The 14,279-nt window shown below is 47.4% G+C and overlaps 1 protein-coding gene across 2 annotated transcripts in view; it reads right to left on the minus strand.

Moving 5' to 3' along the window:
* The window catches only part of LOC146063174 (phosphofurin acidic cluster sorting protein 2-like), a 130,229-nt gene that overhangs the window by 21,949 nt on the left and 94,001 nt on the right, over positions 1–14,279 (minus strand). Inside the window, exon 20 of one of the 2 annotated variants that reach the window (XM_083175301.1) lies at positions 7,971–8,003. The exons of the other annotated variant lie outside the window; for it this stretch is intronic. Within the exon in view, the coding sequence (XP_083031427.1) occupies positions 7,971–8,003 (33 nt within the window). The remainder of the gene's footprint in view (positions 1–7,970; positions 8,004–14,279) is intronic. 2 annotated transcript variants of the gene reach the window in all.

Below are 14,279 nucleotides of genomic sequence, written 5' to 3' on the forward strand. Positions count from 1 at the left end.
GGTCGATGAGTCAACTACTGAAGGTCAACATGAAATAGGTCATGTCTAAGATCGACATGGTTGGAAGGTCAACACAAGCATCAGTTCAACAATGGCTAGGTCGACAGCCAAAAAAGTAGACGCGAGGTTTACAATTTTTTTGGTAACGAATGTCGACATGGTCGACATCCAAGTTTACTGCGTCTCCTCCCGTGGGCACGGTGCCACGCTCGGCAAACTATTCTCCCTCCACGTCCTAGCGGATGTAAAGCATGAAATACCACCGCAGCAGGATCTCGCTCAGAAGTACTTGCTACCCTATCTTGGGATGGAAAGGGTGTAAGGAGGGCTGCCGCTGGCAATTTTAAATGCTGCAGCAACGGGAATTTGCACAGTTTACCCACAATTGAATTACCCCCAATTTTTTTTAAATATGTGTTGGTGAAAAAAAAAAGTGGTTAATTTGGTGAGATAAAAAGGATAATGGGACAGAGACTTAAAAAATGGCTCTCTGCATGCAAAATGTAATACCTTTAGTGCTTACAGATCTTCTGTATTAGGCCCTTTAGGGAGAAGTGAAAAGGGCGGCCCAGAAACTCTACACACTGCAGGTTGCATTGGCAAAGCGCGTGACATTCCAGGCACCCTGCTAGCCAGATGCAGCGGGCAGGAGTTACTGATTATGCGTATGCCCTGGTACAGCCCTTTGCTTATTTACAGTGGCGGCTCCAGGGGTGGGGCTGCAGTATGGTTCAATATTCAGATAGGGGAGCCACACCAACTGCCACTGCAAACTGACTCACTGGCAGTTGGCGGCACTCCTATTTGAATTTTAAAACTGTGCAGCAGCCCCACCCCTGGAGATGCCACTGCTTATTTCCCTCTGAAAAAAAAAAATATATTAAAAGCCCTGGCAATACCACATTCAGATTTAATTGCTATTACTGAAATAATTTGGATTCAGTAGGGGTGATGCACAGAACACATGAATTCATTATCTTCTACACAAATGCCACACAAATCCCAGGATACAACTCAATCATCAGATCTCCACTAATCAGCCAATAGTTCTCTATACCATATACTATAAATCTGCAGAACTGAATTCCAATTTCAAGTTGTCCCTTTAAACACCAGTTTGTGTAATACAAACTGAGGGCCTGATTCATCACAAACAAAAAATCACACAGAGGGGCAAACCATATTCACAGCAGGCGGAGTGGAGGTAATGTGAAAGAATTCCAATCCATTTCTTTCAAGGCATGGAAGCGAATGTTATAAGTACCTATCTTATAGAACAGGGGTGGGGAACCTTTTTTGAGCCAAGGGCCATTTTTTATGGGGAAAAAAAACCTTTGAGGACCATATGCAAAAATTTCTCTTACAAATTGTCCTGCTGCAGCCATTCCACGCTCCGGCGGCTGCCGCTGAATAGGACTGACAGGCTCCGGCTAATGTTGATTATGAGGAATCTCGTGAGAACTACCGACCTCTCACGAGAATTCCCCTGTACGTGACTCCCGGCAAAGCTGCCAGGCGGGTGGGCGGGCCACTCAGACCGGCTACGGGGGCCACATACGGCCCCCGGGCCGGAGGTTCCCCACCCCTGTTATAGAAGACAACATGCAATCAGAGGTCTTTCAAGTGACACAATCATATCTTAAGGCGACATATCTTCAAGACACCTGTCATTTATGTTCCATGTAAAATGAGGATGTAAGGATGTATGTTGTACGTTAGGATCTATTATTGATCCTCCAGGGATCTATCTAGCTACACGGGACAGTCAGTTACGTGTAAAATGTAGCACATAGTATATAGGACAACATTAGTCACAAGTGAGAGTCTACGATATAGATGACAAGTGAGGGTTTAGAACATATATTTCATGTGTATAGAACTGTGACTCGATTAGATGGCCGCTATCTACAGGTACCGGGAAATCCTGCAGAAATGTCAGATCTGCTGACTGAATACTAATAGGGTGTGCACACGGTTCGAATTCGTCTATTTTTGTATTTGATTTTGCTTATATAGGCAAAATCGTATAGAACGGTTTTCAGCCTCAATCGGTGCAGGTTCGATCCGATGCGCTCTCCCGTTTACTCTATATTGAATATAAAAATAGACTGTTCAGGCAAGACTTTATAGTACAGATAGTACAATCTGTAGTATATAGTCAAAATCGAATGCGTTTTGCTTGCCTTGTCTTTCGATCCCGATTGATCGAATCGGGATCTAATCGCAAGGCAATCGCACCGTCTGTATCACTGAAAGATCACAAAAATGCAATGATTGAGCATAGAGGCATTGATGGATGGGGTGAAGAAAGATGCATCGATGGTTGTGATGAAATCGAGAGGCCCCAATTCCTGAAAATGAAAAGAGAGGCACCACTGGTTGGAAATGAATGGAGAGACATTGATGGTTGGGTAGGGATAGAGAGTCCCCATTTCCTGGGAAGGATGAGAGAGGCACCACTGGTTGGAAATGAAGGGAGAGACATGGATGGTTGGGTAGGGCTAGAGAGTCCCCATTTCCTGGGAAGGATGAGAGAGGCACCACTGGTTGGAAATGAATGGAGAGAAATTGATGGTTGGGTAGGGATAGAGAGTCCCCATTTCCTGTGCAGGATGATAGAGGCACCACTGGTTGGAAATGAAGGGAGAGACATGGATGGTTGGGTAGGGATAGAGAGTCCCCATTTCCTGGGAAGGATAAGAGAGGCACCACTGATTGGAAATGAATGGAGAGACATTGATGGTTGGGTAGGGATAGAGAGTCCCCATTTCCTGGGAAGGATAAGAGAGGCACCACTGGTTGGAAATGAATGGAGAGACATTGATGGTTGGGTAGGGATAGAGAGTCCCCATTTCCTGTGCAGGATGAGAGAGGCACCACTGGTTGGAAATGAATGGAGAGACATTGATGGTTGGGTAGGGATAGAGAGTCCCCATTTCCTGGGAAGGATAAGAGAGGCACCACTGGCTGGAAAGGAATGGAGAGACATTGATGGTTGGGTAGGGATAGAGAGTCCCCATTTCCTGTGCAGGATGAGAGAGGCACCACTGGTTGGAAATGAATGGAGAGACATTGATGGTTGGGTAGGGATAGAGAGTCCCCATTTCCTGGGAAGGATGAGAGAGGCACCACTGGTTGGAAATGAATGGAGAGACATTGATGGTTGGGTAGGGATAGAGAGTCCCCATTTACTGGGAAGGATGAGAGAGGCACCACTGGTTGGAAATGAAGGGAGAGACATGGATGGTTGGGTAGGGATAGAAAGTCCCCATTTCCTGTGCAGGATGATAGAGGCACCACTGGTTGGAAATGAAGGGAGAGACATGGATGGTTGGGTAGGGCTAGAGAGTCCCCATTTCCTGGGAAGGATGAGAGAGGCACCACTGGTTGGAAATGAATGGAGAGACATGGATGGTTGGGTAGGTATAGAGAGTCCCCATTTCCTGGGAAGGATAAGAGAGGCACCACTGGTTGGAAATGAATGGAGAGACATTGATGGTTGGTTAGGGATAGAGAGTCCCCATTTCCTGGGAAGGATGAGAGTGGCACCACTGGTCAGAAATGAATGGAGAGACATGGATGGTTGGGTAGAATTAGAGAGTCCCCATTTCCTGTGCAGGATGATAGAGGCACCACTGGTTGGAAATGAAGGGAGAGACATGGATGGTTGGGTAGGGATAGAGAGTCCCCATTTCCTGGGAAGGATGAGAGCGGCACCACTGGTTGGAAATTAATGGAGAGACATTGATGGTTGGGTAGGGATAGAGAGTCCCCATTTCCTGGGAAGGATGAGAGAGGCACCACTGGTTGGAAATGAATGGAGAGACATTGATGGTTGGGTAGGGATAGAGAGTCCCCATTTACTGGGAAGGATGAGAGAGGCACCACTGGTTGGAAATGAAGGGAGAGACATGGATGGTTGGGTAGGGATAGAAAGTCCCCATTTCCTGTGCAGGATGATAGAGGCACCACTGGTTGGAAATGAAGGGAGAGACATGGATGGTTGGGTAGGGCTAGAGAGTCCCCATTTCCTGGGAAGGATGAGAGAGGCACCACTGGTTGGAAATGAATGGAGAGACATGGATGGTTGGGTAGGTATAGAGAGTCCCCATTTCCTGGGAAGGATAAGAGAGGCACCACTGGTTGGAAATGAATGGAGAGACATTGATGGTTGGTTAGGGATAGAGAGTCCTCATTTCCTGGGAAGGATGAGAGTGGCACCACTGGTCGGAAATGAATGGAGAGACATGGATGGTTGGGTAGAATTAGAGAGTCCCCATTTCCTGTGCAGGATGATAGAGGCACCACTGGTTGGAAATGAAGGGAGAGACATGGATGGTTGGGTAGGGATAGAGAGTCCCCATTTCCTGGGAAGGATGAGAGAGGCACCACTGGCTGGAAAGGAATGGAGAGACATTGATGGTTGGGTAGGGATAGAGAGTCCCCATTTCCTGTGCAGGATGAGAGAGGCACCACTGGTTGGAAATGAATGGAGAGACATTGATGGTTGGGTAGGGATAGAGAGTCCCCATTTCCTGGGAAGGATGAGAGAGGCACCACTGGTTGGAAATGAATGGAGAGACATTGATGGTTGGGTAGGGATAGAGAGTCCCCATTTACTGGGAAGGATGAGAGAGGCACCACTGGTTGGAAATGAAGGGAGAGACATGGATGGTTGGGTAGGGATAGAAAGTCCCCATTTCCTGTGCAGGATGATAGAGGCACCACTGGTTGGAAATGAAGGGAGAGACATGGATGGTTGGGTAGGGCTAGAGAGTCCCCATTTCCTGGGAAGGATGAGAGAGGCACCACTGGTTGGAAATGAATGGAGAGACATGGATGGTTGGGTAGGTATAGAGAGTCCCCATTTCCTGGGAAGGATAAGAGAGGCACCACTGGTTGGAAATGAATGGAGAGACATTGATGGTTCGTTAGGGATAGAGAGTCCCCATTTCCTGGGAAGGATGAGAGTGGCACCACTGGTCAGAAATGAATGGAGAGACATGGATGGTTGGGTAGAATTAGAGAGTCCCCATTTCCTGTGCAGGATGATAGAGGCACCACTGGTTGGAAATGAAGGGAGAGACATGGATGGTTGGGTAGGGATAGAGAGTCCCCATTTCCTGGGAAGGATGAGAGCGGCACCACTGGTTGGAAATTAATGGAGAGACATTGATGGTTGGGTAGGGATAGAGAGTCCCCATTTCCTGGGAAGGATGAGAGAGGCACCACTGGTTGGAAATGAATGGAGAGACATTGATGGTTGGGTAGGGATAGAGAGTCCCCATTTACTGGGAAGGATGAGAGAGGCACCACTGGTTGGAAATGAAGGGAGAGACATGGATGGTTGGGTAGGGATAGAAAGTCCCCATTTCCTGTGCAGGATGATAGAGGCACCACTGGTTGGAAATGAAGGGAGAGACATGGATGGTTGGGTAGGGCTAGAGAGTCCCCATTTCCTGGGAAGGATGAGAGAGGCACCACTGGTTGGAAATGAATGGAGAGACATGGATGGTTGGGTAGGTATAGAGAGTCCCCATTTCCTGGGAAGGATAAGAGAGGCACCACTGGTTGGAAATGAATGGAGAGACATTGATGGTTGGTTAGGGATAGAGAGTCCTCATTTCCTGGGAAGGATGAGAGTGGCACCACTGGTCGGAAATGAATGGAGAGACATGGATGGTTGGGTAGAATTAGAGAGTCCCCATTTCCTGTGCAGGATGATAGAGGCACCACTGGTTGGAAATGAAGGGAGAGACATGGATGGTTGGGTAGGGATAGAGAGTCCCCATTTCCTGGGAAGGATGAGAGCGGCACCACTGGTTGGAAATTAATGGAGATACATGGATGGTTGGGTAGGGATAGAGAGTCCCCAATTCATAGAAAGAATAAGAGATGCACGACTGGTTGGAAATGAATGGAAAGACAATGATGGTTGGGTAGGGATAGAGAGTCCCCAATTCCTGGGAAAGATAAGAGAGGCACCACTCGTTGAAAATGAATGGAGAGACATTGATGGTTGGGTAGGGATAGAGAGTCCCCATTTCCTGTGCAGGATGATAGAGGCACCACTGGTTGGAAATGAAGGGAGAGACATTGCTGGTTAGGTAGAGATAGAGAGTCCCCATTTCCTGGGAAGGATGAGAGAGGCACCACTGGGCGAAATGAAGGGAGAGACATGCATGGATGGTTGGGCAGGGATAGGGAGTCCCCATTTCCTGGGAAGGATAAGAGAGGCACCACTGGCTGGAAAGGAATGGAGAGACATTGATGGTTGGGTAGGGATAGAGAGTCCCCATTTCCTGTGCAGGATGATAGAGGCACCACTGGTTGGAAATGAAGGGAGAGACATGGATGGTTGGGTAGGGATAGAGAGTCCCCATTTCCTGGGAAGGATGAGAATGGCACCACTGGTTGGAAATGAATGGAAAGACAATGATGGTTGGGTAGGGATAGAGAGTCCCCAATTCCTGGGAAGGATAAGAGAGGCACCACTCGTTGAAAATGAATGGAGAGACATAGATGGTTGGGTAGGGATAGAGAGTCCCCATTTCCTGTGCAGGATGAGAGAGGCACCACTGGTTGGAAATGAATGGAGAGACATGGATGGTTGGGTAGGGATAGAGAGTCCCCATTTCCTGGGAAGGATGAGAGAGGCACCACTGGTTGGAAAGGAATGGAGAGACATTGATGGTTGGGTAGGGATAGAGAGTCCCCATTTCCTGGGAAGAATGAGAGAGGCACCACTGGTTGGAAATGAATGGAGAGACATTGATGGTTGGGTAGGGATAGAGAGTCCCCATTTCCTGCGAAGGATGAGAGAGGCACCACTGGTTGGAAATTAATGGAGAGACATTGATGGTTGGGTAGGGATAGAGAGTCCCCATTTCCTGGGAAGGATGAGAGCGGCACCACTGGTTGGAAATGAATGGAGAGACATTGATGGTTGGGTAGGGATAGAGAGTCTCCATTTCCTGGGAAGAATAAGAGAGGCACCACTGGTTGGAAATGAATGGAGATACATTGATGGTTGGGTAGGGATAGAGAGTCCCCATTTCCTGGGAAGGATAAGAGGCACCACTGGTTGGAAATGAATGGAGAGTATTGATGGTTGGCTAGGGATAGAGAGTCCCCATTTCCTGGGAATAACGAGAGAGGCACCACAGGTTGGAAATGAATGGAGAGACATTGATGGTTGGGTAGGGATAGAGTAACCATTTCCTGGGAAGAATAAGAGAGGCACCACTGGTTGGAAATGAATGGAGAGACATGGATGGTAGGGTAGGGATAGAGAGTCTCCATTTCCTGGAAAAGGATAAGAGAGGCACCACTGGTTGGAATTATTGTCGAGTATTGATGGTTGGGAAGGAATAGAGAGTCTCCATTTCCTGGGAAGAATAAGAGAGGCACCACTGGTTGGAAAGGAATGGAGACAACAATGGTTCATAAGGAATAGCAAGTCCTCACTGCCTGGAAAGAATAAGAGATGAACCATTAATTGGAAGCAACCACACTGATTGACTGAGAAGGGGAACGAGGCACCGCTGTTTGGAAAGATACATTACGCCTTTTTGGTAAGAAAAAAAAACATTATAATTTGTTTGGGGAGGGAGGGATAATGGTATTGACGCTCAGCAGGAAAAGACTGATGAGGTGGTAGAGAGGAGAAAAAAGCAATTAGAAACATTCTTTACAGTAGATATTTGTAGAAAGACTTATGTTTAACAAGAATAGGGGGGTACAGGAGATAGGGATCAGGGGGCTCTAACGGGGATCAGAAGACACAGGCTGGAGGGCTAGGAGGACACGAGGGTTAGATATTTACAGATAGAGGCAGAGCAGAGGGGCTCGGGGAAATAGTGAGACAGAACGTTTGACAGGACGGATCAGGAAGGCACTGGGGGAAATACAGAGGTACACAGTAGATACAACTATGGGAGGGGAAGAGAACAAGTTGCGGAAAAGGGTACCTGGTATAAAAATCAAAGTACAGACTTCTCTTCCTAGACAGGCAGAAATCAAATAAACGTAAGATGAATATTATGCATGATAATAGTGTCTATATAATGTACAATGCACAGTAATTCTGTATTACATTGCGTATACTGCAGCGTAACGGTCAGGACTGTACAACAGAACAACGGAAGTGCCTTTTATAACATAAATCAATGTACATGTACAAACTCTCTACCATGTGTCTGGATAAACTGATTATTAATATAGAGGACTATAACCTCTTTGCCATCAGGTACCCTATATGCCCGTGCTGTCATTTCAAGCTGCCCATGGCCTCCAGCTGGAAGCGGGCAGAGCATTAGAAGTGGGAAGCACAGCACAGGACACTAAAGGTGGGGCCCCCGGCGAGCGCGCCTTTACCTTGCTGTCTGCTGCAGTGAGGAGGTGCCGGCCGCCACAGTCAGATGTGTTTAGCGTCCTACCCCTGCTGCTGCAATTGTATATCACCCTACTCCACAATCACAGTGACAGCAGTGTTTGGGGAGGGGGCAGCAAGGGGGAAGCTTGCTCCCGTAACATGTAGAGCGGAGGAGGGCAGCAGCGGGAGCCCAAGCATCTACTGTCCTTGCAGTGCCTGCTTTGCCTCTCCTTCCTCTGGCTCACACAAGGGGCTGGGAAACATACAGAGAAGGGAGGGGGCAGAGTGGGGGACATACAGTGAAAGAGGGTCAGGCTGGGGGACATACAGTGAATGGAGGCAGTGATGGCCATTCAGAGAAGGGGGGGCAGGCTGGGGGACATACAGTGAATGGGGGCAGAGTGGGGTACATAGTGAGTGGGGGTCATACAGTGAATGGGAGTCATACAGTGAAGGAGGGTCAGGCTTGGGGACATACAATAAATGGAGGCACTGATGGACATTAAGAGAAGGGGGCAGGCTGGGGGACAGAGTGAATGGGTGCAGAGTGTGGAACATACAGTGAATGTGGGACATACAGTGAAGGAGGGGCAGGCTGGGGGACATACAGTGAACGGGGGCAGGCTGGGGGACATAGAGTGAATGGGGGCAGAGTGGGGGACCATTCTGATGTGATTAATGATTTAAAGAATGTCAGGCTGAATGGTCGGCCCCACACATTTACACTTCACCAAATCTGGCCCTCGTCGCAAAAAGTTTGGACACCCCTGGTTTAGGCTGTAGGAAAATAGATTCCGCAATATTTGTAGGAAAGACTTCTTTACAGTTAGGGCAGTAAGGGTATGAAACTCCCTTCTGGAGGAGGTAGTGATGGCAGACACATTACATACATTTAAAATAAGGTTGGACAAACATTTACTGGAAAAAGCATCCAGGGGTACAACCAATAATCGGTACTATACAATAGGTAGATTATATTACGGAGGCCGTGCACCTTAGTTAGGTCTGCAAAAAGGGTGGAACTTGATGGACATATGTATTTTTTTTCAACCTCGACGAGCCTGCTCCTGGCGCACCATTCGCCACGCCTGCAAATGTGGCACGTGTGCGTCCGAAAAGCTGGGGTGCCAGCTAGTACAATGAGGCTGGCCCCATCTGTATGTTACTGATTGACAGATGTATGAAGCAGTAATTAACGGAGGATTGATAAAGTGCCAATCAGATCCTGACTGTTAAGGTACACAGGGGGTTTAAAAAGGGACAGTTAGGAGCTGACTGGCCGGTGATAAAGTACCAAGCACTTTATCATTACTTTATCACCGGCCAGTCAGCTCCTAACTGTCCCCTTTTGAACCCCCTGAGTACCTTAACAGTCAGGATCTGATTGGCACTTTATCAATCTCAGTTAATTACTGCTTCAATGCATCTGCCCCTATGTTATTATGTTATGTTAGAACTGATAGATACAAAAGCTGTCATTTAATAGATACAGTGATACAGACAAGGAGTTCCAACTGATCTTCTATCCGCATACTGTCACTGTACTCACCTACCTGTACTGCACACTGTCACTGTACTCACCTAACTGTACTGTACACTGTCACTCTACCTACCTGACAACTGTCACTGTACTCATCTACCTGTACTGTACACTGTCACTGTACTCACCTACCTGTACTGTACACTGTCACTCTGCCTACCAGTACACTGTCACTGTACTCACCTACCTGCACTGTACACTGTCACTCTGCCTACCAGTACACTCTCACTGTACTCACCTACCTGTACTGTACACTGTCACTCTACCTACCTGTACACTGTCACTGTACTCACCTACCTGTACTGTACACTGTCACTCTACCTACCTGTACACTGTCACTGTACTCACCTACCTGTACTGTACACTGTCACTCTACCTACCTGTACACTGTCACTGTACTCACCTACCTGTACTGTACACTGTCACTCTACCTACCTGTACACTGTCACTGTAATCATCTACCTGCAGTGCACATGGCTTTGTCCATTAGCAAATCAATTGTGCTTTATGAGTGCACCTGAATCAGGCCCAGTGTATAATGTACATCCGACTGTAAAGGGTATATCACCGACAGCATATAACAAGACAAAAACGCCAATATAACATTGGAATATATTCAGTAAGCGTGCAGTCTTCTGATCTCATGTAGAAATAAACTCGGACTCAAACTGGACGATGTGATGCATCCCAGTAACTATTATATTGGAGTCTCTATCCTGCAAATACAACTGTCCTCTTGTAGTTTGTGTGCGCTTTAGTTACTATCTGCTAATTACCGAAAATACTGCACCATTTGTTCCTAATTTTATCCAACACTTGGGGTGAAATTTAATAGGATGAGAGATTCAGAAAGTGAGAGATTTGGTAAGAAATCTCCATTATTTTTTTAAAGCGGCAATCATTTACACTGCGATACCAGTTTGATTTTGCAGTATAAATGATTGCCGCTTTAAAAAACCTGGAGATTTCTCACCAAATCTCTCACTTTCTGAATCTCTCATCCTAATAAATTTCACCCTTGGTATTTGTGGATGTTACGACCCAAATTCCTGTTAACGTTTCAGACTTATCGATATGGCGAGATCGCTACGATTAATTCTCTTATATAACTAGTGTTCGCAGAGAGTGATGTAATTCCAGTCTCGCTTTACACACCCTGGTATTGTGCACGAAATAAGATGCTTTGGATTTCATCTAAGGCACAGGTGCAAAGCCACCGCCCAGCACTTGTTGGAAACACGCTTGTGTACGCCCCAGTTTCCGCCCACTTTTGCCCACAGTCCATGCAGCGCCCATACAAAAACCCACATCACGCCTACATTGGTAGTGCTCGTTCGCAAGCGTATTTCTGTCCGGCTGGTCCGGGTGATGAAACCTGCACATGCGCACTGAGGACGATACGCATGCGTTCTGAGCTAAAAACCCCGCTGCGTGCGAATTTGGGTACTTGTGTAGTTTGGCGGCGCCCATCGCATCGCATACCATAAGGCATGCGATGGTATGCGATGCGACGCGATATCGCGCGATATTGTACAATGCCATACAATTTTAAAATTGTATGACATTGTATATGGCATACAATGCCATACAATGCGATGCAATGCGATTAAACATTGTATAAGCACCCTACTATAAACGTGAACCCGAAGCGTGGCGAGCGCAGTGAGTCCGCGAGGGGCGGCGGTACGCGTCCTCCGACCTTATCATACCTCCACTATCCACGTTGGCGTGGAGTTGAGAATAGAAAGTGTGGCGAGCGCAGCGAGCCCCGCGAGGGGACGCGGATACCTGTGAAGGCCAAGAGGGGACTCCGATACCTGTGAAGGTATCCGCGTCCCCTCGCCACACTTTCTATTCTCAACTCCACGCCGACGTGGATAGTGGGGGTATGAGAAGGTCGGAGGACGCGTACCGCCGCCCCTCGCGTGCCCGCTGCGCTCGCCACGCTTCGGGTTCACGTTTATAGTGGGGGACGGGGCGTGGGGGTGCATTTAACATTGTAAGCACCCATTAGGGTGCTTAAAAGCACCCTTTAGGGTGCTTATACAATCTTTCATCGCATAGGGGGCAAAAATCGCGTTGCATCACATGCCATCGGGTGCATGGCATGCGATGCGATTAAAACATTGCGCGATGGAGATCGGGGGCGCCGCCAAAATACACAAGTACCCGAATTTGCATGCAAACGAATCAACCTGAATAAGGGCCTATGTGTCCCTGTGATCCCAAAGTCAGAATTAATAGTTATTTATCGGGGGATACTGTCGCTAGGTCAATACTATAAAGGTCAAAATACATTAGGTCAAACGCTAAAGGTAGACAGGGCTTAAGTCGACACATCAAATAGATCAAAATTGCGAAAATTGACAGGGTCAGAAGGTCGACACCATGTAGAAATCAGTTTTTCATGTTTTTTTTTTTGTTGTTGACTTGTGCCGACAGGCAGTATTTCACACGCTACCATCCAGTAGGGCGCGGAGGGAGAATATAATACGTGAAAAACTTATGTCGACCTTTTCACTGTCGACCCTATGACCCATACGCATTTATCGGAAGATGAAGGGAAAGAAATGGGCACTTGTGTATTTGCAGGGCGCCCAATTAACATAAATACGCAGGCGTAGTGAAATCGCATGGCATGGCACGTTTTTCTGCCGTGCGGTGCGATGCGATCTCACTAGTTAATATGGTACTTGTATATTAGCACGGCGCCCGTTACGCAGTTAGCGTAGCGGTGCTGTCAGAATCAGCGTAGTGCTTCGTAGATAGCGTAGTCAGGGGTGAATTTATGAAGCTTGGAGAAGTGTTATCTATCCCCATAAAGAACGTTATGAGCAAGGTGATAATGGTTCAGCCAATCAGCTACAATATGTAAATTGACAGGTAAGAGCTGATTGGCTGAACCATTATCACCTTGCTCATAACATTCTTTATGGGGATAGATAACACTTCTCCAAGCTTCATAAATTCACCCCTTCAGTCAGAGTAGCGTAGTGTTCCTGCTCCCTGTCAGAGTCAGTCAGAGATGAAGGAGAGGTGACTGCGTAATGTCTGCAGAACCTGTCATAATTGTTCACCTTGCCGCAGACAAAGGAGGAGGCCATGGTGTTCTGCCATATCAAAATGTGTCAGAAGAAGGTGAGCCTCCGTGCGGCACAGTGGTTCCCGGGTTGCCGTTTACCTTTCCTGATGCTGATACGGTTCATTTATTCCTGGGCGGAGGAGCTCACAAGTATCAGTTTCTGTTAGCGACAACTGAAGTTGTCAAATAAAACCGCGGTGCTATATAATAACCTGATGCGGGAGGCCTGCACCGTGGACCTAATGGCACTGCCCCAACGCCGTATTGGCAAGCCAGGGAAAAACGTGGAAATCGACGGGAGCCTCTTTGTACAGAGGAAAAGTCACGTGGGACGGATGCTGCCTCAACAGTGGCTATTCGGAGGCATTTCACGAGACACCGGTGAGTGCTTTGTGACACCTGTGCAAAGACGTGACGCCGGCATCAATCATTTAATTGAACCGGGGACGACTATCTACTCCGATTGATGGCGTGCCTATAACACCGAGCAGCTGGAGCAGGCAGGGTACCACCATGCTCGGGTGAACCACAGCTTTAACTACGTAGATCCGGAGACTGGGGTTCACACACAGAACATTGAGCGTCTTTGGGGATCCTGTAAATGGCGCAACAAGCGTCAAAGAGGCTCCGCGTGCCAGAATCTGGACTCCTACTTACAGGAGTTTATATGGCGAAAAACTCTGGGCGCAGAAAACGCTTTTCAATGTATTATTTATGCACGTTCGCTTCTTCCAAAGGCTGATGCAGAAGAATGACTCTTTTATTATTTTCTTTTTTCTTGATTAATTGTTATTATAGTAATTTGTTCATTTGCTTATTCTTCTTAATTATTAAGTAAAATCCAGTTAACACGTCATCATTACTGTCTCAGATGTATGATATGGCAGGTCGCCACACTTTATAAAATCGCCGACATGACAGGCTTCCCACATTAAACACGCCACGACTGGGAAAGTTAACTAGACGTTCAATAGAACAACAGACATTTGTTGGGAGGGAGGAATGGCCGACAGTGCTAGGTGCAGCCCTGTTATAGCCGTGATTTACTGATTTGTAATTTGTCCCTTGTTCTGATCTGCTCGGGAAGCTGCGAAGCTCGTTGAACCGTCTCTGGTCGCTTATGAAAAGGAGACACTGAGAAATATATCGCACCGGGTGTACGGCGCTATAGTGTCATCACCGAATAACTGAGGCTGAAGTGCATGGCTGAGGGTAGCACGCACCGCACACGTCACCACTGGCTTCATCTCACCAGCACCACCACCTACGTAATAATTACAAAG

The sequence above is a fragment of the Crinia signifera genome, chromosome 3 (genome assembly GCF_055691185.1).
Source record: "Crinia signifera chromosome 3, ASM5569118v1, whole genome shotgun sequence".
Classification (NCBI taxonomy): Eukaryota; Metazoa; Chordata; class Amphibia; order Anura; family Myobatrachidae; genus Crinia; species Crinia signifera.